The sequence below is a fragment of the Parus major genome, chromosome 2 (assembly GCF_001522545.3).
Source record: "Parus major isolate Abel chromosome 2, Parus_major1.1, whole genome shotgun sequence".
Lineage (NCBI taxonomy): Eukaryota > Metazoa > Chordata > Aves > Passeriformes > Paridae > Parus > Parus major.
Window position 1 is genome coordinate 100,282,580 of NC_031769.1, and position 24,639 is coordinate 100,307,218.

Sequence of the window (24,639 nt, forward strand, 5' to 3'; positions counted from 1 at the left end):
AACCAGTAATATCTTTTTATTAAAATACCTCTCAAAACACTCATCATCATAAAATACACTGGGTGTTGCTGCATGACATTTGTGAACACACAACACTTTCAGCAAACTCTAGACAGCATCAAGAATTACAAAAAGTAAGGCAAGCCCCAGAAGGTGTGCACTACCTTCTCTCAGGCCACTACAGACAACTGTGTTTACATTTTTATATGCCACTCCCCACAGCATTTCCTGGACACCTGTAAGGCCACTCCCCCATCCCTCCCACCCCCCCTCAATTTGACCTCACAGTAAAATTCTGAGGATGTAAATGGAGACAGTGTCACAGATCCATGGGGCAGCAGGTGCCTGACCAGAAACATTAGCCCTGCTCCTCCCCCAAGAAGAGTCTGAGCTAGCCTCATATTTCCAATAATTTAAGACTGCAAAAATCTGAAGCATGCTATTGACCTCCTCCTTCCTTGATTGCTACGTGTCTCCTGTCTCAGTCAGGAACATTGATGCATCACCCTCCAGCTACAGTCACAGCTACTCTAACATATTCTTCTTCTCTGTTCATTTTTAGGAAAATCTAGCAGAAGAAAATATAACATGAATTGTAAAATACAGGATGAACAACTCCCCCATTATAAGCTAAGTTTTTCTATTCTTGTCTATGATCTTTTATCACTTAACTGTAAGTTTAAAGTATGAAGACATTCCATTATCCTCTAGTTCAAAACAGTAACATTCATCTTTCAAGTACATCTTTAGAGCTGAAAAAGACACTGAAGAAAGTAACATTATTTGACATGAGTAGATTTCTCTTTTATTATTATCATTATTATTATTATTCCAACTTATTGAAAGAACTGTATAATGAGAAAAAAATTAAAAAAACATTCAGGCAAATTTTTCAACAAAATAAATGTAATATGACTGCTTTCTTTTGTACATGGTACAGATAGACAGGTGTAACTAGAAAACAGTTTAATCCCTCTAGACTGAGGTTAATGAGAGAAAAATTGTCAAATTCTTTTTTGTATTTGCATATGCACATATGCAAAAAAAAATTCAAGGCATTAAAACCCACATTATTATAAATACGAAAAGCTGATCATTAACTACTCATACACTTTATTCTTGTACTTAGTACCATTATCAGTGGAGCCCTTAAATGGGTCATAGTAACTGCTATGTAACTGTCAACATATAAAAACTCTTACTTAGAAAAATGGACAATGTTCTAAACACAGAACACTTTAACTTTGCCTTTGCAGACACATATTCCCTTCTTCGTAGACAAAAAATTTATGGGGGGGAAAAAATAAATTTAATAATAATAAAAATGTTTTGGAATAAATATTCACAGGAAATTACTAAATGGGAGCATGCTTGCTGCCAGCTGCTCAGCTGGTAGACCTGTACCACTTGCTTGTTCCTGTCATTTCATTCTTTGTTCCTTTAGGCATTAAATCCATCATAGTGTTTCATGTTTCCTTTACTGGACTAAATGTTCAGGGTGTAACAACCCTAAAGAACAATGCAAAAGGTGGGAAATGCAACTGCACTTAATAGCTTTATTTTGGGATCTAAGAGAAGACTGAAAAGATTATTTTGTGTAACACATAAATTATGCATCATAGGCCCCAATGAAAAGAGAGAAGGGCAAATGGAACTTGGAGGAAAAGTGTCCCATACATGGTGTTTTTGTTGGGCAGCCCTTCTTAGAAGTTAGGATTTTATCCATGACAGCCCATACTTTGAACTTGCAGAGGAAGCATGAATTTTTATTTTTCTCCAAGTACCATTCCACAATAAAAAGCTAACCTCAAAAACTGGAAGGTAATAAAGTTAAAAAACAAAACCAGAAGCTAAATCCCAAAAACCCAGCCCCTAAACAACATCCACTCTCCCTCCAACCTAGCAGCCATTTATTTATTTGTTGAATTTAGATAATGGAAATCTCATTACCATATTCTAGAAGTTTCCCTAGTCTAAACTACACGATAGAGTACTATCTTCTGAAAACCAGTATAGCCAATAATTTCAAATCAAAGGAAAACAATCAGAACAGCAATGATGAGCATGACTGTACCATTTGAGCAAAAATAAAGAAAAATAAGTTTAAAACATAGTGTTTAAACATCTACTAGTTAGCCTTGCTTACATGAATTAAAAAAAAAGAAAAAAGAAAAAAAGAAAAATAAGTTCTTTGATTTTATACATCCTCTTTTCAACCAGGGACATTTAATTGCAACCAGCAGGCACTCCACCAAAACGCAGTATTTGCAATCCCCGTCTCTTTAACCGAGAGAGATTACTTTGGCCTCAGTATTGCTATATTACAATTTTCCTGCTTCAGAACATGCAGTTCATACATTTGACAGTTTTACTGCCGTAGTCGATGCATTCTGGCCCAATACACTCACAGCAGGCGTTGTGAAACCATCGGTATTTGGAAGCTCCCATGGACTCGCAAGAGATCTTGCACTGATGTATTGACATGCAGTCATCAAAATACACCACAGTACACATGTGTTCTAAACCAAGAGGGGAAAAAAATTTGGTTTAAAAGGTCTTAAAGTGTTTTTAAAGTTTAGCTAGAAATTAATTAAATGAACAGGTTTAGAAGTATGATTGCAAACAAACAGGACTGTGAGGCATAAGGAAAAAAAGGTGGCAGTAAAAGCAGAGAGGCAAGGCAGAGAGATAAGGTAAAATTGATCAACTTCAAATGTTCAGCATCTACATCTCAACCTACTGTCTGATCTACTGGATTAATTTACTTCTATATTCACAGGCAAGAATGTTTTTGAGTTTTGTCCCCCAGTTATGACAGCCAATAAGAGTAAGGATGAGCTATGTAAAAATTACAATCAAGAATGTATCCTCTGAAGGTAATAGGCTACATATTGTACATATTATGTACACACATGTACATAATATGCTACAAAAAACTTCAGTTTTAGAGAAATTACATTAAAAAACTTCAAAACCCACTTATTTGGACGTAAATGTTTCTTTCTCCCCCCTCTCTTTTTCAAAAACTCTTCAGCCAGATTAAATCACAGACCTAGAGAATCCTTTTTCATCAGCACAAAACTGCACACTTTTTTATTCCTTTTCCCTTTTTTTTTAGCAACACCACCAGCTTCACTACTAATCTTAAGAAATCCCTTCTGCCTAAGTGTTGACTTCGTGCTTGTAACACCCATGCAATAACTTGAAATGCCATGAAGTTTGGTGTTGCAACATCAAAATGGAGCTAAGATATTCACCACAGCTATAAAATAAAACAATTCCCCTGCACCCCTCCAGTCCACTTCCAATTCTCCAAGCTGGCAAATTCCACCATCTTTTGTCTGTACTGACCAGGTGATTATACCATAAAACTTTGTTCATCCCCCAAAGGACTGTGATTACATAAGATTTTCCCAGAGCATGCTCTGGGGAAAGCACAACTGGCAGCTGTCTGCAAACAGGAATGTCTCTCTCATGCACATCAGATGATCAGCTTGTGAGCAGGAGATGTCAAAAGGGCTTTCTAGTCTGTTACTGCTCATGGTGCACCTAGGAGAAACCCACTGATCTACATTCCAATGTGGATTAGAAAAAAGTAATCCAAATTTAAATAGTAAATCAAGACAAGTGTATTTGGCTTGTTTTTTTTTAATGACCAATTTTAACCACTGTCAAATTGTTTTGCTGCTACCAAAACAGCTGCAAGAAGGTCAGAGGATGTGCTGCCAGCCCACTGAAAGCAACACTGCCTTGGTCAGGCTCCAAACTGATGTACATGAAGACACACCGTATACAGTGCGATAGGAATCTTGGGGAGGAGAGGAAGAACCAGAGCTGAAGCAGTTTCTGCTCCCAGAAAAGCTGTGCTGCAAGTAAACCTGCAGTTGTCAAAAAAAATCTTGCAGTACCTGAAGTACTGCCAGGAACATTACCAAAGTGCACTGTGGCTGTGTAAGTCCCATCCCATTCTTGGCACTTCTATTTCTATAAGCCCTTATAATATATCCTGAGGCACAGCAACCAGAGGAATGAGTTCTCAGAGAACAAAACCTCTACCTGAAAACAACCAACATATCTACAGCTTCAGTAAGGATGTTTGATTCACAGAGAGGAAGAGGAAAGACCTGAAAAGAAGTATATCCTCTGGTACCATGTGCAAAGAGTGATAGTATACACCTAAGGTGCTCAGCCAAAGCTGAAAAGTACTAGGGAGATGCAGCTACCATAGCCTCAAAGGCAAGAAGGCATTCAGAGGCCAGACAGCAGCTCCAACTTTTATGGGGAATACACAAGGACTTGGCAACATTTCATCACCAGTGACAAAAAGCTCAGATTGCCATAGTCGCAAGAAAAAGCACACATCATCCATTCCCAGAAGGCCCAGGTGGTCGCAGGTATCTGCTCCATTCACTCCTTACAGGAAGTTTTTAGTGGAAGGGTAGGGATGAGGAAGTAGAAGCAAGTCTCCAGGCAGTATTCTCATGTCCCATCAGTCATCCAAGTCAGTGCTGGTGTTTGAAGCACAAGAACCTTATAGAAGCCTCTGTTGCACATTACTTGTACTCTTTATATCCTTCTGCTTAATCTCTAGTCAGTCTTTGACACCTTTTTAATAGTTTTCTACTGAAATGTTACTACATTAAGTTTGATCTTAAATTCCATACGTAGTCTTAGAAGGTGTCAGCTGAAGGCACAGAGCCTCTGCCTGGAAACAGGGAATCCTGGCTAATCTAAAAGATTTCTTCCTGCAAATTCACCTTTTGGGATGCCATCTCCAGCCGACTGACTTAGTGTCTGGATAAGCCTCAGAAGGCAAACCGATTCATGGCTATTGCCAGATTGCAGAGGAACAGCTCTTTAAAGGAAGCAACCATCCAAGGGGTTGCCAGAAGGGCTTGCTATCTGCTGATCAAGGTACTCCAACTTGCAACACACAAAGGAAAGCCTAAGGCAGGCCAGGGAAGTTGTCAGGAAAACTGTGCACACTCTGAGGTGTTCTAACTGGTCCCAGCACTTACAGGCTGTCTTCACACCAGAGAATGCCCAGTCCCTTCTGTATCACCTGCTCACCTTCATGTTAACCCCATCTCTGACAGCCTCAGCAGTGTTAGTACTGCTTCACAAGTCCTGGCAAAGACCCTCCAGAAATGAAATAAACTTCCTGTGGAAGGAGAGCCTGTGATTCTAGGATGTAAAGATCAATGACACTGAACAGGGAGACACCTCTCCGGGTAAATGAGGCCAGAGGAGCAGCAGCACCTGGCCTATAACTCTGGCAAAACTAGGTGGTATCAGTCAGCTCCTGTGAGACTGGTCTCCTGAATCACTTTGATCCCAGGATCAAAGCCAAAATCCAACCTTATATTGGTGGCAGCAACAACCAAGGACATTCATCTTGACCGAGTTGGGATTGGAGAAGAAAGTCTTTTTCCACCTGCACACAAGTCAAGAGGATTAGGTTCTTGAGGATGAGTACAAGAATGTTGCAAAGGGGATAGAGCAGACTGCATGTGGCAGGCCAGAGCCAGCAGTAGATCCATCTGGTCCCAAGTAGCTCTTGTAAGCAGCTGGAGGACATGCTCCAGGTATATGTTCCCAAATTGTTTCTGACTTCTTGCTCACTGAAAGACTTGCCAGGTCTGAACGAGCCAGATTGTCCAGGGTGCACTCTGTTTGTCACAGGGCACTCCTGGTCCCCTCCTCAGCAATGCTTCTGTGCTCATGTAGAGGCTGAGTTACTGAAAGTTCCTCCCCTCAAGCATTAAATCTTGCTCTATAGACTGCAGAATTACACACGTGGAAAAAAATACCTACAGGCTCAGCCGGGATCTGGGAGAGTACTTACATTGTTTCACAAACCTAATTACAGAGTCACCACTTGGCTCCCTCCATGTAGATAAAAACAATATTACTTAGTGCAGTAACAGCTTTCTCATTTGCATTTTGCCAATTTTCGCACACTAAGGACCACAGACAGCAGATGCAGGGAGGGAGAAGGATGCAGCAGTAAACTTTTCACCAGAACATTAATTTCTCACCTTTTTCCCCCTCACACTTCATACTCAGTGAAGGCTGTGTAGTAGAAACAACAACCAAATTAAAATTAAAAATGAAGAAAAGAAATTACAGGCCTTGCTATAAATCTATAATGGTGTAATATAGAAGAATTTAATAACTCAGAGAACGCACTTAATGATAATTTGCTGTGTGGGATCTTTGAAGTTAAATGTGCTATGTAAATTCAGCTGTCTGCTGGCCAGTTTATTGGTAGCTCTAAAAGCTCTTTAAAAAGATAACTATCCATCCAGCAATCATACCTTTTTATCATAAAACGGCCTGGGTTGGAAGGGACCTTAAAGATCATCTAGCTCCAACCCCTCTTCTGTTGGCAGGGTTACATCTTCCACTAGAAAAAACACTAGTCTAGTGCAATAGTGCCAAGAGAGGAAAACAAGAACAAGGAGATTAACCTGCAACTGATTGCGAACAATCAGTTTACATAATCTACTACTTTCAGACAAGTCAATTTTATGTCAATTTATAAAAAGAAACTTTTTTAAAAAAAGCTCTTCCTAGACTACCTACAGAGGTAGATGTCTCTTCACTGGAATTCTAGCTCTCCTCTCCCTGTTGCACCGGAGGGGAGCAGAATTGCAGAGCAGACACCATCCCCTGTGTCACCAAGCAGTGTAAGTCAGAAACCCTTAACTACACAGATTTTGTTTTATCAATTGCCAAAAAAATATCTAGTTCCCCTCTCCCTCTCACCAACATCCTGTCATCATCTGCAACAACTAAGCTTATTTAAACCTCTGAACTCACAATTCAAAGCTCTGAGGGTATCAGCTAGAAGTAAAGCAAAGACAATGAACTACAAATGTAGCTCCAGATTAATAACCATCACAATCCTCTCTGAAGCAGAGGCTCAAGTGCCAGAAACAACTGATACAAAGAACTACAGCAGCTCCAGCAGCGCCTGCATAACTTTGGCAGCATTACAAATCAGTTCACAGGAGGAAAGGGAAGACACTCATTAGGAAAATAACGGGGAAGTTCAGGGTCTGGTGGCTGGGTTCAGAGTAGGCTGGGGGGGGAGAAAGGAATGCTTTATATCCCACCGCACCCCACCTCCTCCCAGGTCCACAGCCGCTCTCCCTGGTGGTGGCTCCATGCCACTCAGGCACAAAGCTCGTGCTTCCCGTGGCTGGTGCTGCTTTTCCTGGCACTCACCCAGAACTGCATCAAGCAAGTCTGGCATCCTGGGCCAGCTTTACAGTGATCCCTGTGAGAATGCGCAGTAAAGCTAAAATCAGAGCTGTGTTACACTATGTGACAAGGGATATTTGTAAGCAGAGCCTTTCCAAATTTTGGAATGTATTCCAGAAGACAGCAAAAACACATTTACTGTCCCCCTAAAAAATCTGCCTCTCATTAGCCCCTCTCCCTTTCCGGGCCATGCCATCGGCTGCTGCCAGCACACCATGCTGGAGGGAAGCATGCAAGGAGCCACAGAAGAACCACAAAATGGAGGAGGCACAGCACTGTGAAGAGAACATAAGGCATCTGTGTTCCCACTCACAGGAATATTCTTTCAAATCCCTGATTGTCACAGCCCTGAAGACAACTGCTTAAGGGTATCTCCATTTGCAAGACCTGCCCACAAGCCTAGCAGCATTTTTGGGGAGAAGGGTAAAGCCATGGTCTGTTTCCTCCACTGCAGGCTATGCTTTACTGCCACTGAGCACACACATACATGTTCACAGACCCTCCCTCTCTTCCAGTGGTTCGAACACTTGTCAGCTTGTTAAAGCAGTGACACGATTATGTGACTGAACTTTGCATGGGCAGAAGCCATGGGGCTCCAGGAACTTCCTCAGCTAACCTCACTGTGCCCATGCTCATGAGGCTCTTCAGTCCCAACCTACTACCCCTCCACCTTTTGATTATGGCTTCCCCAGTGAACTCAGCAAATCAGTATTAGAAACAATGCTACCCCATGGCTCACACAACATCCAACACTGTTCCCCAGCTGTCCTGCTTCCACCATAATAAATATCAATGATAAAAATCAAGGCTAGATGCTAATTTTCTTTCCACCTCCTCTGTTCTCAATGCTTAAATCATTTTTATAAGCAAAATTTCATATGACTTTTGAGAAAGCAGAGCACTCCAAAGTTATCTACACTGTGACCAAGAAAAGAGACTTTTCAGCAGGCTTGTGTATTTAGATACTTAAAAAGTATAGGAACAGGATGTGGAAATTTTCTCTTTTCCAGTTCTTTACTGGTCACTCAGATGGAGAAGGCATAGCCAATGATTACAAGAACAGCTCTGACATTTATTTCTGTTTTAAGTTTCTGCTAAGGCCTGAAAGCCAGTGGCATTTGGTAACTATTTCCAAATATAACTGTTGGTTTTGGACTGTCATCATTCCAGTAAGAGCTCTCTCAACCTAATCTCTAATATGTTCCTAGTAAAAGAAATGAAGGAGACTTTTGACTAAGAAAAAATGGCAGTGTTATGTATTTGTCTGTGTTGTTGAACTCCAAACTGCTCCACGCCCTTGAGATGCAATTCAAATTCCAAGTTTAATCCAAAACTATCATTAGCCCATCCTGTTGGTATGGCAGAAAAGGATTGTCAGGGAGCAGTCAATTGGGTTGCAGTACCTAAGTACAGTGGGATATATTCAAACATTATTTTTTTCCCTGAGTTTAATTTATAACTGTAAGTACTGTAGTGTTTGCACACAGGGCTTTTTGTGGCTTTCCATTTTACATGGTTTTGTAGATTATTCTCATAACAGCAAGCAAGCATTTTAATAACATCAAAGACACATGAATGAGATGCTTTCTGCCCATCTGGTTTCCTAGTTCTGGAATTAATTTATTTTTCTAATGTGCCTTAGCCAAAGGAAATTAGAAAAGTTGCCATTATGGTTCCATTTAATCAGCAGCAGTCCTACTCAGAAACACAAGTAGGTCAATGGTTCACACTGGTACGGAAAAGCAGCGTGTCCATCAATTAGGGTATCTTTTATTGATAAGATAAAAGGGCCATCACAACAGCAACATATGGGGTTACGAATATCTGAAGTTGGGAATGTTGGGAAGGAAGCAAAGCATTAATTGCACTAATAAAATAAATCAGATGCTCTTTTTCCCCTATTAAGCAGCAATTTCACTATGAACTGTTTGTGAGATTCTTTAAAGTCTGACGTAATGATTTGCAGGGAAAAGTGTTTCAGGTTTAGTATGGAAACCAAGAAACAGGGAGTATTTTTTTAACACCACTGTCGACACTACCTTAGACTTCTCATCTTCCCCCCCACCCAGCCACAGCAAACAGTATTCTGAAGTCTGTCCTCTAAACTGAAGGTAAGAATATAAAAATCTTCATATAAAATAGGAGGAATGACTCTGTAAGCTAAACCCCTACCACCAAGTTACTTATTTTGAAGATAGTCTGTCACATATCCTTCCTTCATCAATCCTTCTAATCTTGCTTAGGTTTACTATTAATCCTGGATTTCATACAAAATGTCCTTCTAAAGATTTTGAGTTATGCCAGCTCAGATGAAAGAAATAAACAACAGCTCCAGATAGAAGTGCTTATGGCACATGGTTTTCTCAGACCTCTTAAACCATGTTTCAGTTGCCTATGTCTGCATTGATACATGATTTGGATTCAGTTTCTGGTCTGCCCTGTCTCCTAAACTACAGGTAACAGTTTCTAGATCAGAGAACACACTGGGCTAGTGCACATGAACTAACACGAACTAACTGCCTTATGCCACAGGAGTAATTATAGAGATAAACTCACATGGTTCAGTGTCTCCTAAGAGCATCAGTCATCTTAACACCATCTTCCAAATTCCTCAACACCTTTGCCTCACTCCTTCTGTTATGTCATGCTCAAAATTAGGCTGAACTTTTCATACATTCTTATGGGAAAAGAAGAAGCGAGCACACAGAGAAGCATAGGATATGCACTGAGAAGGCTCCTGGAAGAGAGGAGATGCTAGGGATTTATACACTACACTCATTACCTTTGTCACTAGAGTAAGGTGTGTGGACATTGTTGTTTGGAATAGAGACATTCTGATGCTGTGGCTGGTTCACTGTTTCTAAAAAGGAGACGAGGTTCTCATGGTGTGATAGTTCTTCTGCCACAGGGAAGGAAACAATATTCCAGTTCAGTTGAGTATCCCCTTCTGTCAGTGCCCGGAAAAGGGAAGGAATTGGTTCATGCAACTCCTCAACAGTGCTCTTGGATGTTGGAGGTGTGTCACTGTAATTGCGAGGATTGCACATACCTGCAGAGGAAGAAAACAATAAATTACACAGAACCCCACAAGCTCTTCTTCTTGGAACAGGCAGAAATATTAAGAGAATTAAAATTGCTGGGGTTTTTTTGGTTTTTTTTGTTTTTTTTTCTGAAAAGAGCACAAGAGAATTCTTTCATATCTATCCCACTCTCAGCCCAGTAGCAGAAATGCTATCAAAAACAGCAGGACAAGCTTTCTATAACAGCAGGTTTCAGATTGCTCAGATTTCTACAAAACACACCTGTGACTTGTGAAAAGAAAAACCTCATCTAAACAGAATTTTGTTTCCCTTTCAGTGTTAGCATTACAGCTTAGAAAATGGAGGGTTCAGTGGAAGGTTTGTTTTCCCTGGGAGAAGAGACAAAGCACAGTATAATTGATAGGAGCATAAACCTGGAATGCAAGGTTAGGACTGAAAAAAGGGAGTATCTTGATAAGTCTGAGGTACGTGAAGCTTTTGATCACAATTCAAGTATTTCATCTCATCTGCTGCAGCAGTGCACTAGATCTTTTTAGTCAGCTGCCAGAGATGCAAAGATCACTATCAGGACAGAGCATGAGTCTGAATTACTTTACTTGTGTAGAGACAGCCAAGATGAACCTCATTTTGCTACTTAGCTGGAAGGGCCACAACAGGCAAAATACTCATTTCTAGGTTACTTCTTCCTTATTTTTCAACGTCTTCTGCAGTATCTTTTTTTAAACCTTGTAATCTTTTTTCACTTTGCCAACTCCTACAAAATGTTTTTGATATGCGATGACGGAGACAGTTTTTCGTTAACCATTTAAACACTAACATTTATTACTAACAATAAAACTGAAGGGCATCTCAATTTAAGTCCATTCTGTGGAAAAAAAACAAGATTAAAAATAAAATTTGTATCTGCATAGGTAACTTGGTAACTAGGTAACTTTTAAACTCAGGAGCCATAAAAAACTGTAAGAAGTCACCTGTCAAGAGACAGGCAAATCCATTTTCCTCATGTACATCTGGATATAATTTCAGGTAGTTTCACAGACACAGGTTTAGACAGCTACAGCTGCAAAGCACACCAATTTCTGAAGTATAAAAGTGATATGAGATATGAATGTTCAAAGTCTACCTGCCTCACAGAGAAGTATCTCTTGCTCCATAGATCCACTAGGACTCAGGTTTCACAAATAATTGTGTTTAACTAGAGCCTTACACAAACCCATAATCTTCTCAACCTAAGTAGATGGATTTCCATAGTGAACAAAGCAGAGGGAAGTTTGTCCATGGTGATTAGCATGAGATCTAGCAAATCTTAGGCAAGTGGTTAGCATTACTAGCATTTGGTAATAGGAATGCTCCACAGCAGTCTGCTCCTATAAAAAGGTGAGCCAAGTACAGAGTAGGAAAAAAATAAGCCTCTTTTCCAAACAACCTCAGGTCATACTAAAAAATAATTCCACTTACACAAACATCCTACTGTAAATGATTGTTTTCCTACTCCTCTCAATTAGGTTTGTTCTTCATGGACCTTTCTAGACTCACTGCTTTAATAAAAAATTCCTATCCCTTCCTTACCACCTTTTAATAAGCACTAATATTAACAATACTTTAACAAGCACTGTATTAACCATACAATTGCCATAAAGGATGCCCACATGAAAATCAGTTAGGAGGATATCAAACCAGGTAAGAGTTTTGTACAGATACATCAAGGGATATATGCTTTATTTGATGTCATTGTATTAAGGTTGTGAAACAGAAACCAGTGGGCCTTTCTAGACCTGTCATACCAGACCTCTGCCAGGTAGGATTCAGAAAATAATTTTGCTGATAAAAAGGACACACAAGAGGAAAAAAAATAACATCAAGATTGTTTACCAAAATCCTGCAGAATGTATACAAGTTTGTGTGCATATCAATATAGTATGAAAATACTACCTTAAGATGGTACCAAAAAGTCATTGGTTATGGTTTAATGGGTAAATGCTTATCCACAAAGATCCGTCACTCTTAGTGTTTTTAAAAGCATTTGAATTATAATTATATTTTTATATAGTAAATATTATAAAATAGCAGCTTTGGTTAAAAAGAAAATTAAAAAGTTTAACTTATGAGCAGCCTGTAAGGATCAAACATGTCTACACTACTGCTTTGGAATGGATGAGAAGATGCAGAAATGGGCTATTAAAATGCTGGAAGCAGACAAGTTTTACACAAGGGACTAGAAGAGCTTAACTCAAAGGGAAAGGGTGACTTGCTGCTGCTCTCCCTCCTCCAGCATGTTTTTCCCTGTCAGAGAAGGGAGAGAACATACACAAAACACAGAGCACCAGTACAGTTAGTGGAGGATTGGAGGTAATTCCTGACCTCAAGGCAGACGTGATCTGTAAGACACAACAATCTATCTGCTTTTACATTAGACACGGTCAGCTTATAAAGAAACTTAAATATCAGCTCAGGTATCAGCAAAGACCTGTGACTAGGGAGTCAGGTATGGCATGTATTCCTGTTTCCTCATTTGAATAATGCTACAGCAAAGATGCTCCTACCCTGAAGAGAAGAAGAATAGGACCATGTCATAGAATCAAAAAAGCTCTGAGGCACCCAAAGAAGAATTAACACTTCACTATCAGGAGCAGTGTTAATTTACTCGGTACTGGGAAACTGAACCTGAAACCTTGTTAACTCCTCTCCTGGAAAACACTATGGGAAAGAGCTGCAGAACAGTGAGTCACCTGCAGATTTATGAAAAGAAGCTCATGTGTGGACTTCACAATCCCAAGAGGTAGGTTCTTCCTCTCCCAAGAGATCAGTACACTATGCCTTACTTTCTACAGCAGATAATGGTTCTAAACTAGGGAAGTAACCTGCACTGAAAATGGGTATTTTGACACTAATCATTTTCATGGATTCAGAGAAAACTGATCTAGAAAAGCTGAGAACAGGTACAACATTCAAGATGCATCCCTTTCATGGAAGCCAAGATTTTGGAAGCACAGGGAGACTTACAACAACCACAGGAAGACAAAACTTTTTTTACATATTAAACAAGAAACAGAATAGAATGCAACCTCCTTAAGCAGGGACAGCACTTGCAAAGATCTGGGAACTCTGATTACCACCTGTCAGCAGCAATGTGTCCTTTTTAAGACTGCCATCTAGTCCTATAGTAAGACCTTGTCTGCTTCTTTCTTACCCTTCATAAAGAGCTCTTTTTGTAAATAAAAGAACAGTGGAAACACTAGGCCATACATATTTACTAGTAGTCCCAACTCTGTCCTAAAGGTGTCTCAGTGCTGTACCTGTCAATGCATCCTTTACAGGTAGAAACATTCACAGAGCATCCAACCCCACAAAGCAGGTGCTATGGAGTTTCCTCAAGATGACAATTCCAACAGGAGTTTTATGTTTGGGAGACAAAGTTAGTAATCAGCTATGATGACATTTAACAAGCAATACCTGGACTACTGCCACCCCCAGCTCCATAGAGCAGACACAGCCTTCAGATGTTTGGGTCTCCACAGTAATTTATTCCGTACCCACACAATGAGCTGTAACATGCTTAAAGCACAGATTCTGTCCCAGTGTTTTACTTCTATTTTAAGACTAAGAGCTGAGCATGTGGCAGGAGAAAGCAATATAAAAAAAGTGTGAAGTCCCCCCTCCAAAATGCAAACTTACCAACACAGTCACAGCACTCATCCCAAAGTGTGCCCAGGCAGAGCATGCACTCCTTACAGCAGGAACAGTTCCCTTCCCCAGGGCGGCACTGACACAGCTCCTGGAATCAACAGACACTCATTACACTGCAGCAATCCCAGATGTAAAATAACTACACAGCAGAGTGATTTTTCCTCAAGCCACAACTGAAATTAAGGCATTAAAAAAGCTTAGTACACTAATACAGTGAGTAAATGGTGAAACAACTCCAGCCAAAAACCAATCCAAGTTTACAAAAGGATCTTTTGCAAGTTTGCATTTTTTTTTTCCTTAAAGGTGACATTCTGAAGAGAAATCTGAAGCAAGCATTTAAAAGACAAAAAAACCCTATTCATGGGAAAAGTGTGTGCACTTCTGTGCATGCCTAAATCTAAAAAGTTCTTTGAATGTTTTTCCCATCACAACAGGAAGCTTGGAGAAGGATGCTTCTTTATATATAAATAGTGACTGTACATTATAATTTAGCTAAAAAAGAAAGCTCCTATAAGCCACATGTGCCCACTCAAGACATGCATGATGTCTACCATCACACCTATCCCTGGATTCTAAAAGGAACTTACCCATTTAAGTCATCTGACCACAGGATTTTCTGCATCTCCAAAGACCTGTCACACATTGCTCTCCATTTACAACATTAGTGACCAGATTTCTCCCCACCCCACATCTAGATGATTCATTTTCACTATTATGAAAACAACCATATGCTTTGTCCCTCCAAACTGACACCTTGGGATACCTACAAGACTTCTAGAGCCTCTAGAAAGTGAAATGACCTACACATGTATTTTTTCTTTAACCATTAATAACCTAAAAAGATGGAAAAGGAGTGGAAGCATAAATATTTCTCTTTGTACTACTTAAACTCAAAAACACTGGTTTAGCAGTCCTGCTCGAGACACACTCTTGTGGACCTCAAAGCATGGAAAAAGCCTACATGGATGAAGAAAATCTAAAAACCAGGCGGTCTCCTTCCCTCTAACTCAAATCCATACTAGTAATTCCGGTTTGGCCAAAAGACTGTGGCTACTTGACAATAATTCACAGCCTTCAATTACATCATAGCGCAAAACCCAGACAAGCCAAGAAGTCCCTTTGGTTGTCCTGTCTAAGAATTAGGTTTTGATGACGTCTGTCTAACTATCACATTACACACAACTGGGGAGAAAACAAAATCCCGTTACTGGAAACACTGACCATGGGATCTTTCCACCCCTGGCTTTACTGGAAGGGTCATTGGCAAATCTGTTACACACCAGGCCAGGGAGAAGATTATGCCCATCCCCACTCCTTGATCCCATTATCCAGAGGCAGAGGAGGGACACACTGCAGGAGATGCTCACAGACAGAAGGGGAGGGCAGGAGGTGGTTTAGTTTGAAATTCTCCTATCCTGGAGTCTCCACCCTGGGTTCCACCCCAACTGGGTCAGGGGCACCTCTCCTTACAGCCAGGCACCAGTGTTGCCTGCAAAATGAGGTTTCTTTCTGAAGCACCTTGGGAAGAATCTCAGGGGGGAAAATTCCACTTTTTAAATAATTCTTTGCTTGCTATTGTTAAGTAGCAGAAGGTAGGGGAGAAAGGAGGCATTTTTATACCAAATGTCAGGAGCACATCTGCAAGGCAAGGCAAGGCAGTTTTGCACCTGATGATGTATGACCCCTGGTCTTCCTTTACTCTGCAAAACTGGCAACTGCAGATATCCACAGCCTGTTGAGCTGCACAGTGGCCACCCCTCGCTCATGTTAATTCACAGAAAACCAAGGAGTGCACTTCAGGGGGGGGAGGCCAGAGCTAAGCCTGCCTGGGGACAGGTCTCCAGAATACAGCAAATGGAGCTGCAAGGCTCCCAGGCCTGGACTAAAACTGAACAAGCCCTAGAATGTGCTGCAGACAAGCTACAATGTACTAATGAAGTATAAATCCACTGATTCCTTATTTTCACATTCCCTTCATCCCAGATCACAAGTTGTCTTGAATCCAGCAAAGAAACAAAATTCACCAGCTATTGCTTGTGATACTTAATGATGAGAAACCCTGATTGTGACCCTTTTGCCCCACTGACTGATGGAGAGTGAACCCTTGCTCCACACACATTTCTGCAATAGGCAGCCCTAATAAGTATTGAATTTTTACTTACAGAGTAAAAAACTACTGAGATTTATTACTTTTTCATCCTCAAAATTTATGAATGGCACCTATCACTGTTCCCACACGAACTGTACTGTTTCCAAGTAAAAGATGAGAAACAGGCCAATTAACAAAATATGTACATTTTTCCACAAGAGGAGACACCACAAACTTAGAAAGATGATTTATGTGAATTAATGATGCATTTATAAAATATTTATTTTACCATTTGATACACAGATTTTGTCAGCCATTAGAATAAAAAAGCCTGAATAAAACAACTTTAAAAATAACCACAAGTACTGTTACTTTGGCCAGAGAATAATACTAACATGTATTAGCATTAAAAATATCCTATTTATTCTTCAACAGTAAAACCAGACAAACAACTTTTACATTTTAAAGACACCAACTGGCCAGCATGTGGGAGGAGGCAATTCTCACTAAACTTTTAAATGTAATGCATGAATAGAAGCCAGAAAGTTCACAAAACTATAGTTGTTTCAGTTTTATGGAAGAATATTCTCAGAGAATTAAATGTAATCTTAAATTCTGCACTTACAACCTGATAATAAAAAATTCTGCTTAGCATCCATGTGTGTAAGTACTGACTTGGAGACAGCAGGATTACCTACTATTATTGTAATAAATTTGTTTTTACAGGAAGGGCTTATGAGCAATGCAATATTTAAGGGTTTTTGTTGTTGTTGTTGCTGTTTGGGGATTTTTGTTTGGTTGATTATTTTTTTATTATTATTTCTTTATTTTACAGCTGGAGGGAGAGGAAGGAGGAAAGAACAACCTAATTAATTAGTCTTCTGCCACTTTGGGGCAATAACTGCATGTTTTTCTACATATCTGTTTGCACATCCATGGTTTCCTTAACCAGTTTTGAGTCCTCCTGCCTGACTCATCCACACTGGATACTGGTACAGGATACATCTTTTTAAAAGAATGCTTACATGAGACGTGGGTGAAGCAAGGCAGAATAAGGAATGTTCCTTGTTGATAGCTGGGGGTGGTGAGGCGTCAGTGGAAGAAAATATTACTCATAAGACAGCTTGGCAACTTCCCAAGCTGAACTACCAAAGGTGCATTGGAGAATGTATTTTGCTAGGCAAGAAACAAGCCTCACAGTTTAAAAATACAGTATTAAGTAGGAAGTAGGCATGTTTGTACAATAAAGGTACTCCTGCTCCAGAGAACAAAGAAAAATTTTTAGAAGATGCTTAACACCCAAGTTTTTTTCAATGCTTTCTTGAAATTCCAGAGAGTATTTTCTTGGTGCAGGGAGAAGCAGGACCTGGAGACATTGGAAACCTCTCTGCAAACTGGAAGGGGGAGTGAAAGAAAGCTTTTTTTCCTAGAACAGTTTAATAACAGAAAATCTCCTGGAAGTGAACCAACCAGAACTGTTTTGTTAACCCAACTGGGTTACATACTGCAGCTACAAAACACACACTGGAAGTAATTTTTAGATGCTGAAGCCCTGAAGTTAAGGAGTGGCGTTTATTTCATACCACAGGGCTAAAATGTCTTGGAAACCCTTTCAGGCTGACAAGTTTGTACACAGGATTAACAGGAGGCAAAAAAGACAGATGAAAAGAGTTTTTAATTTAGAGCAGTACCACACCAGCTGAGGTGGCTGAAGGTCTGTAGAGTTCGGGAGAGAAAATCCTGTTTTCTCCATAAAACAACCTCTCTTTAGAAGGACTGTAAAACCATGCTTGAATCATAACACCATTTGTTTCCTATGCACAGCAACAGTTTAAAGCACTGTTGCAGATGAGGCAGCAAAGCTCAGCTTCCAGCCCAACACCGACATTCCACCCGAGCCTGACTCCTGCAGGGAGCTCTGCACCTCAAGAGCCAACCTGGGACTCGCCTCAAACCCCTTTGCTGTGAACAATTGTGGGAACATCTCATCCCCGAGGTTTCTGCCTTCAAGGATTTCCTCCATGTTGCAAGGACACAATATGCACCTCCCCTCCGCCCAGCGAGCGTAACTGGCCTTTTCATCTCCGCCACACATGGAAACATCAAAACAACCCACGCGGCCAAGTCAACAGCAGATGTGCTGCAATAAACACGGCAGCACACGCTCCGTGTGCGCCCAGGGCTCCACCTGGGCAACAGTCACTCCTGCACTCCAATTCCCCGGTCCCAGGGATGTGGGAAGGCCAGAGCCTTGATGGGAACTGATTTTGTGGACTCACTCTCTACACTCCCAAGTCTTACCCACAACTCTATCAACAACTACAGGAAGCCACAAAGTTTCTTAGCAAAGGCTGAGCTTAAGCAGAGAGATGCCTCAAGCTATTTTCTTACAGGCCTTTGCTTATGGAAAAAAGAGGAGCACCAATGAAACTAGAGCCCAAGATGCAAAGGGAAAGCTGAATCCATGCAAGTTGTTGATCTCATGCACTGGTCTGGATCTAACAAAATAAATATTTATGTAGGGACCACCCTTAAGCAGACCAGCTCCTAACGAGTGGCAATAATGACTGTACTGACTTTTTGCCATGCTGGCTAAAATATTTATGTTAACTGTATGTTTTTTGAGAGAGCAGGTCTCTTGTCTCTCTGTCTCCAGGACAGGCAGCCTCGCTCTCTGCACACAGATGCAGATGGAAAACATTCACAATCTGTTTGCTCCCCCACTTGTCTCCAAGTGACATTATCTTGGTTTCAAGATACGGATTTTGCCGAACTTGAACAGCAATAAAAGTCAGTGAGGGAAAAATGTCATGCAATAGTCAAGCAACCTCCCTCAATGTGGCATTTTATTTTTAAGTTCAGATTCCTCCAGAAGAGTTTAGAGGGGAAAAAAGTACATGGATATACTCTATTTGCATTCCTATCCAGGAAAGAACATGCATTTCATATACCAGTGCAACACTTCTGCCACAACAGCACTGAAGTTTTAAAACAAAACAAAAAAAACCCAAAAAACCCAAAAACAAAACCAAGAAGAAAGATGACAATTGCTTTAAGTCAAAGCTTTAGGATACTTCCTATCCACAATCAGACTAGTCTGACCTGATCTGTTCTTCTATAAAGAATGAATACTGACTGGTAAGTCAGGCCTGTGTGCAGGAAGACAGCAGCCAGATGGTGGAAACAGTGTAATTCCCCTGCAACTGCACACAACTCACACTGCCTAGGCTACTTTAGGGTCTCAGAGAACTGCATGTGATTTTGATTTTAGGGAAATGCTTTAAAAAGGGGCTCTGCATCACCTGTACAAAGTAAGAGAGAGCACACCTACCACGAGTAAAGCAGTTCAGTTGGTTCTCTGCATGTACAGTGCTGTGTTGCTACAGAGATGCCAACATAATCCAAGGAAAGCACAGCTGTATGAGCCATTTCCATGCACTGCTGAACCTCAGCCATTTATTGCCAGCTGAGTAAGGACTCCAGTAACATTAACTCCACCCCTCCTGGGCTGTGCTCTACTCAGACTAGCTCATAAAAATAAAGTTTAAATGCTTGCTGTCTCAAGCTTGACTCGATAAGAGATGATTACTCAAGGAGGAGATATCTGTTCTTTCATAGATGGTGGACTCCATCAGTGGCACCACAAAAGGAGACACATCTTCCCTGTTCTTCCCTTTGCTTACAGAAAAACAAGCAGCAGACCAACAGCTTCCAGGGCTGAAATCCAGCACCTTGACCAACAACTTCCCCCTGAATCAACAAATCTGTACCACTGGATTTGCTATTTAAGTGCAATGTACTTCCAGTGCCACAATTAGCAGTTACTTCTTACAGGTTTCAATCCTAGAGCTGATTTTTAAAAATGCAAGAGGAAGGGTTTATAAATGCATCAGTTTGTCGCAGTGCACAATGTCTAACATGCCAGCAAAACCACTGGAGTTCTGTTTGAAAAGGTAAAAATCAGAAGTCTCATTCTTGCTCCTCTATTTAACAGCTCCACAGACCGTGGTGGGGCTGGAAGAAGCAGCAATTTCCTTTTTATTTATATTTAAAGCAAAGACAGTGCAGAACCCAGAAAGAAGATGGTTCAGCCTACTGTCAGCCTTCATTCCACAGGATGGATTTATGAATCTGGCAAGTGTTTTTATTTGTAACCCAGACAAATTTTAAACAGAAGTCAGTGAAATGAAGTAAACGTGGAAATGCTTGAGGATACCTCTGCATCTCTTTTCAGGCTGCGATCACGCATTTACAGTAAGTGCACTTGCATGTTACTGCCATATGATTTTGGTGTTCTCTGTTATTGCATTTCCAATCTACAAAGAGGCAATAGGAAACAGTTGTTTTTAAAGAAGTTGCAGCTGACCACATGAAGCCTCCTTTTTGAGTCTGGAGTCAAGAAGCATGCTCTGTTTACCATTGCTAAAAAAATACTTGGTAGCTACCAGAACTGCTTGTCATTTTGCTAAGAAGGCCCTTTTGTTCTGCTGCACACCACATCTCTTAACTTCTGCTCTAAGAAGAGCAACCTGGTCTCTGTTTTCTTCCTCTGTACAGACAGGCAGTGTGTGAAAAGCAGCATCTGAACTTAACATCTATTTCCTACCAGTTCAGCTCACAAGTATTTGGGTTGATTTTTAGGCATCTTTTAATTCACTGTACAAACCTGATGCTATGGAGAGCATCAGGTGTCAACTCCTGACCCTCTGCTTGAGATTTAAGGAACTGGACAAATTGAAGGTCAAGGGGAACATCTCAGACAGAACGTAATCCTTGGCTTGAAAAAGTTTCAATTAAAAAAAGAAGAAACATGTCCATATAAACAAGTACTTGGTATTCTCTGTCTATAAAATGGTTGTTGATCTGCACTTATATAGGTAGGAGGCCAGACCAACCTCTTTGAAGAGACACTATTTAACATAAAATAGCAGTAATTTGTATCTTTTCAGGATGCAGTTTCAGGACTGTTTTTTGAACACTCAAAAGCAGATGGAGGACACAGGACTCATACCTGTATCAGGCATTTGCTGACGTCGCTGGCACAGAGAGCCTTGTTGCAGCCTGTTGATGATGGGATCCACAGCAGGAACAGAAGGACAGTGACTGTGGGTGCTGTGATGTACTGAGACCTCATGTTTCCTGCAGCTGAACGATTTTCACAAGTACTTCAACCAGCACTGAAACAAGAACCAGAGACTGAAAAGGCTATTGGAACACAAGTTAAATTCTATTCCATTCCCCCACTTTCAATTCCTTCAATAAATATGCATATTTCAAAAAAAAACTCAAACTGGGCTTGCAGTTAACAACAAACCCAACCCCTCCTCCTCCAGCTAACAAAAAGCTAAAGCTTTGTTTATACAAAGCTTTCTGCTATTGCACCTTGGGATTAAAGCGGCAATAAACTTGAGGTGAGCCATCTCAAGTTTGCAAAATCAAATATGACATCCTATAAGCAGCAATGATAAAAAAATGCCTCAGATGAGAAAACCCACCAAAGGAGACCTAGTTTTGTAAATGCCCAAAGTAGACAGATGGGTTTTATGTAGTATCTCCTCAGGCTAAGGTATACTCAGGTCTGTAGGACCAAGGCCATACAGCAACCTTTTACAACAAGGCGCTGTCATCTTTAAATGCAGACAAGCAGTTGTTTCCCCATGGACCCTTAGACGTCACACAAGCTTTCAACCCAATCACAAAGTTGTTAGCTTCTTTTTTAAAAATATACAAACACCAACATTAAAGAAAAAAAGTACCAGACACGTTGAACAACGTAACTTTCAAGAGCCAAGCAAGTTTCCAAGGTCAACCAGAGACGACAAGCATCTGCTACATCAAACAGACAGAGGAACCGGGTTTGTTCAAAGCATTCCACCTTTTTCCCTTTGTGAAAACCCAGCCTGACGGCAGGTGGTATTTGAGACAAATATATCATGATTAGCAGTGTGCCACTCAGTTTTTACTTGTGCTTCGCATATGAACCCAGCCGAAAGAGGACCTATTGCACCAGGCACTGTACCAATATATAATAAAAGGCAGCCCATGTTTGGGCAAGCTTACAGTGAGCCTGTATTGTTCTCCTAAGAAAGAAAGAATGCTAATGGAGCACTGGATTGCCTTCTTTTGGTATCTAGAGATGTTTTTCTGTTTTATGAACTACAAAACCCAACACCCTCAATGAGAAAACACGTAAAGAAGGCACGATCTGGACATTGAAAGTCTGCGTCCGATTAGCTGCTCGTACAATAGTTGTTAAATGCCTCTGAATCTCGCTGTGCTGGGCACGCCGCCATCCGTACCAAGCAGGGCTGGCGAGACCCCCCTGCAAGACCCGGGGGCACGCACGGAGAACACGGGATCTTTTCCCTCACCGCTTTCCCTCTCTGCTATCCGGAGCCAAGGACGCTTCCTTCCAGCGGCTACAGCTGCCGGCCCGGACCCGGCGGGCGTCGCATCCCGGGCTCGGGAGCCGAGGCGAGCACGCTGCCTGGCGAGGGGAGCGATCCAGGCGTGCTCCCGGCACGGCTGGGGCGCGGGGCTGCGTTACATAAAGGGTCCCGAGCAGCGGGGCCCGAGCGATGCCGGCTCCACGAGCACCCCTCGGATGCGCACCGGGGTCCGGGTGCCCCTTGCCCGGCCTCCCCTCGCCGCTCCGGTTCCGAGTCACCGACCGACCGCTGCTTTCCCAGACTTTTATCCGGCGTGGCGCCCCCCCGGAGCAGGACCCCCGCCCGCCGCCCCGCCTCTCCCGCAGCCCACCCCGGCGGCACCGGCTCAGCATCGCTCCCCCTCTCCGCCCGGATCGCCCCCGGGGCGGAAAACACCCCAAAAAATCCCTCTGGCCGATCGACCCGCACTCGGCTCCCCGTCCCCGCCGCAGTTCCCGAGAGGCCCGGGCCCCAAAGATGGCACTGCCAGGGGCTGGGAGGCCGGTGACAGGGAGGGAGATGTGGGAGAACACCCCCCACCACCGAAGTGGCCCGGGGCAGGCGGGGCCCCGCACGGGGAACGGGTCTTCTCCGGCAGGCACGCAGGCAGAGGGGCGGCCGCGCCGAGCCGCACCGAAACTTTCCTGCCACAAAGAAGCAGCCACGGCTCCGCCGCCTTCTCCACCTCCTCCTCCCCAGCCACCGGCTCCATCCCTGAGCGCCCCCCGCCCACTCCCCCGGCGGCGCTCACCGGGCGGCCCCGGGCCGGGCACCCCGCGCTCCGCAGGCGGCTCTCGCTGCTCCGGAGGCGGCGACGGCGGCGGCAGCAACCCCGCGCCTCGTCCCACTGCTCCCCCCTCGGCCTCAGGCAGCGCGGAGGCGGCGGCCTCGCATCATCGCCCCGCCTCGGGGCACCGTCAGGCGCCGGGACCCTCCCCCCGGGACCCTCCGCCCCGGCGGGCGCGGCTGCGCGGAGCGGGGCGGGAGAAGGAGGAGAAGGAGGAGGCGGAGGCAGGGGCCGGTCGGTGGGAGCTGCCGCCGGACCGCGCCTAGCGGGACGGCACCTGGGGCACGGCCAGGCCGCTGCATCCGGAGGGGCTTCTTCAGGGGAGGACGAGGGAACATTGCCCCGCTACCCGAGTGAGAAACTCGGGGGTTCTTGGGCAAGAAAGGCAGCCCGGGGAAGCCGGGGCCGGAGGAGCGGGGCGCGGGGGTCGCGCCGAGCGGCGCTGCGGGGAGCAGAGTGCGCCCGGGGCAGCGCTCCCACGCCGGAGGGTGGCAGGAGAAAAAGAACCGGGGGCAGCGCCGCTGGAAGCGCCAGCGGGGACCGCGATGAACTTCCCCGAAGGCTGAGAAGGTGCAGGTGCCCGGGAGAGGGCAGGGGCCGCCCGCATTGGGAAGAGACCCTGGGCTTCCGGACATCTTTCCCAGGATCTCTAGAACACGTCTGGGAGGCGGCTTTCTCCTCCCACGTGCCAAGCTCCAAGGGACCAAGGCAACACGTTTCGTGACGAAGAAAAACTCAAGAGGACCCTGGATGGGCAGCCAGAGACTCAGAGTAGCTCTCGGGCTTCCCAGGAGGCAGTCAGACCCTGGCGAGGGAAACAGGGTCACCGCGCCAACGAGTTACTACCGTATTTCGTGTCATCTCTTCTCCCCAGCTCCCGCCACTCTGGTGAGGGAAACCCACAGCCCGGTGTCCTTAAACAACACATGAGGTATCATCCCACAGAGTAAACTCGGGGAAAAAAAAAAAAAAAGAAAAAAAGAAAGAAAAAACAAAACAAAACAAATCCTGGATTCAAATCAGAGACGCCAAGAGATCATTATCTATGGGATTGAAACACTTGGAGCAATAAAACTTCCTAAGAAGTTGCAATTGTAAAAACTCTGTTGCACAGACCCTGATACTGGGAAATCGTTTTACCTTTATAAAGAAGACACAGGCTAATGCTAAGAAACATCTGTCTTCAGATGTCCAAAGATACTGCCAAAATATTTTTCTTGTCTCCTGCATCCCAAGTACTTTTGTCACACACTTCTTTTCTAACACAGCCAAGACTTCTGCAACCCAGATTTTTCTCTGTTCTTTTTGCTATCCCCTTAATTACTCCTATCTCTGATTTTT

General features: G+C 42.9%; 1 protein-coding gene across 1 annotated transcript; it reads right to left on the reverse strand.

Moving 5' to 3' along the window:
* On the reverse strand, positions 1-23,460 carry TWSG1 (twisted gastrulation BMP signaling modulator 1). Its single transcript, XM_015619760.1, has 5 exons — positions 23,263-23,460; positions 21,095-21,260; positions 13,983-14,082; positions 10,049-10,315; positions 1-2,519 (listed from the first exon to the last, which is right to left on the reverse strand). The coding sequence occupies exons 2-5, from the start codon at positions 21,215-21,217 to the stop codon at positions 2,338-2,340; spliced, it is 672 nt and encodes a 223-aa protein (XP_015475246.1). The 5' UTR covers positions 21,218-21,260; positions 23,263-23,460; the 3' UTR covers positions 1-2,337.
* Positions 23,461-24,639: the final 1,179 nt, after the last annotated feature.

What these genes read in the sequence shown, in the direction of transcription:
- TWSG1 (XM_015619760.1), bottom strand. Translation starts at nt 21,217, where the DNA reads ATGAGGTCTCAGTACATCACAGCACCCACAGTCACTGTCCTTCTGTTC. An exon ending in TCAGCAAATGCCTGATACAG is followed by an intron (nt 14,083 to 21,094) that starts GTATGAGTCCTG and finishes TGTTGATTCCAG; the next exon opens with GAGCTGTGTCAGTGCCGCCC. An exon ending in TGAGTGCTGTGACTGTGTTG is followed by an intron (nt 10,316 to 13,982) that starts GTAAGTTTGCAT and finishes CTTCCTCTGCAG; the next exon opens with GTATGTGCAATCCTCGCAAT.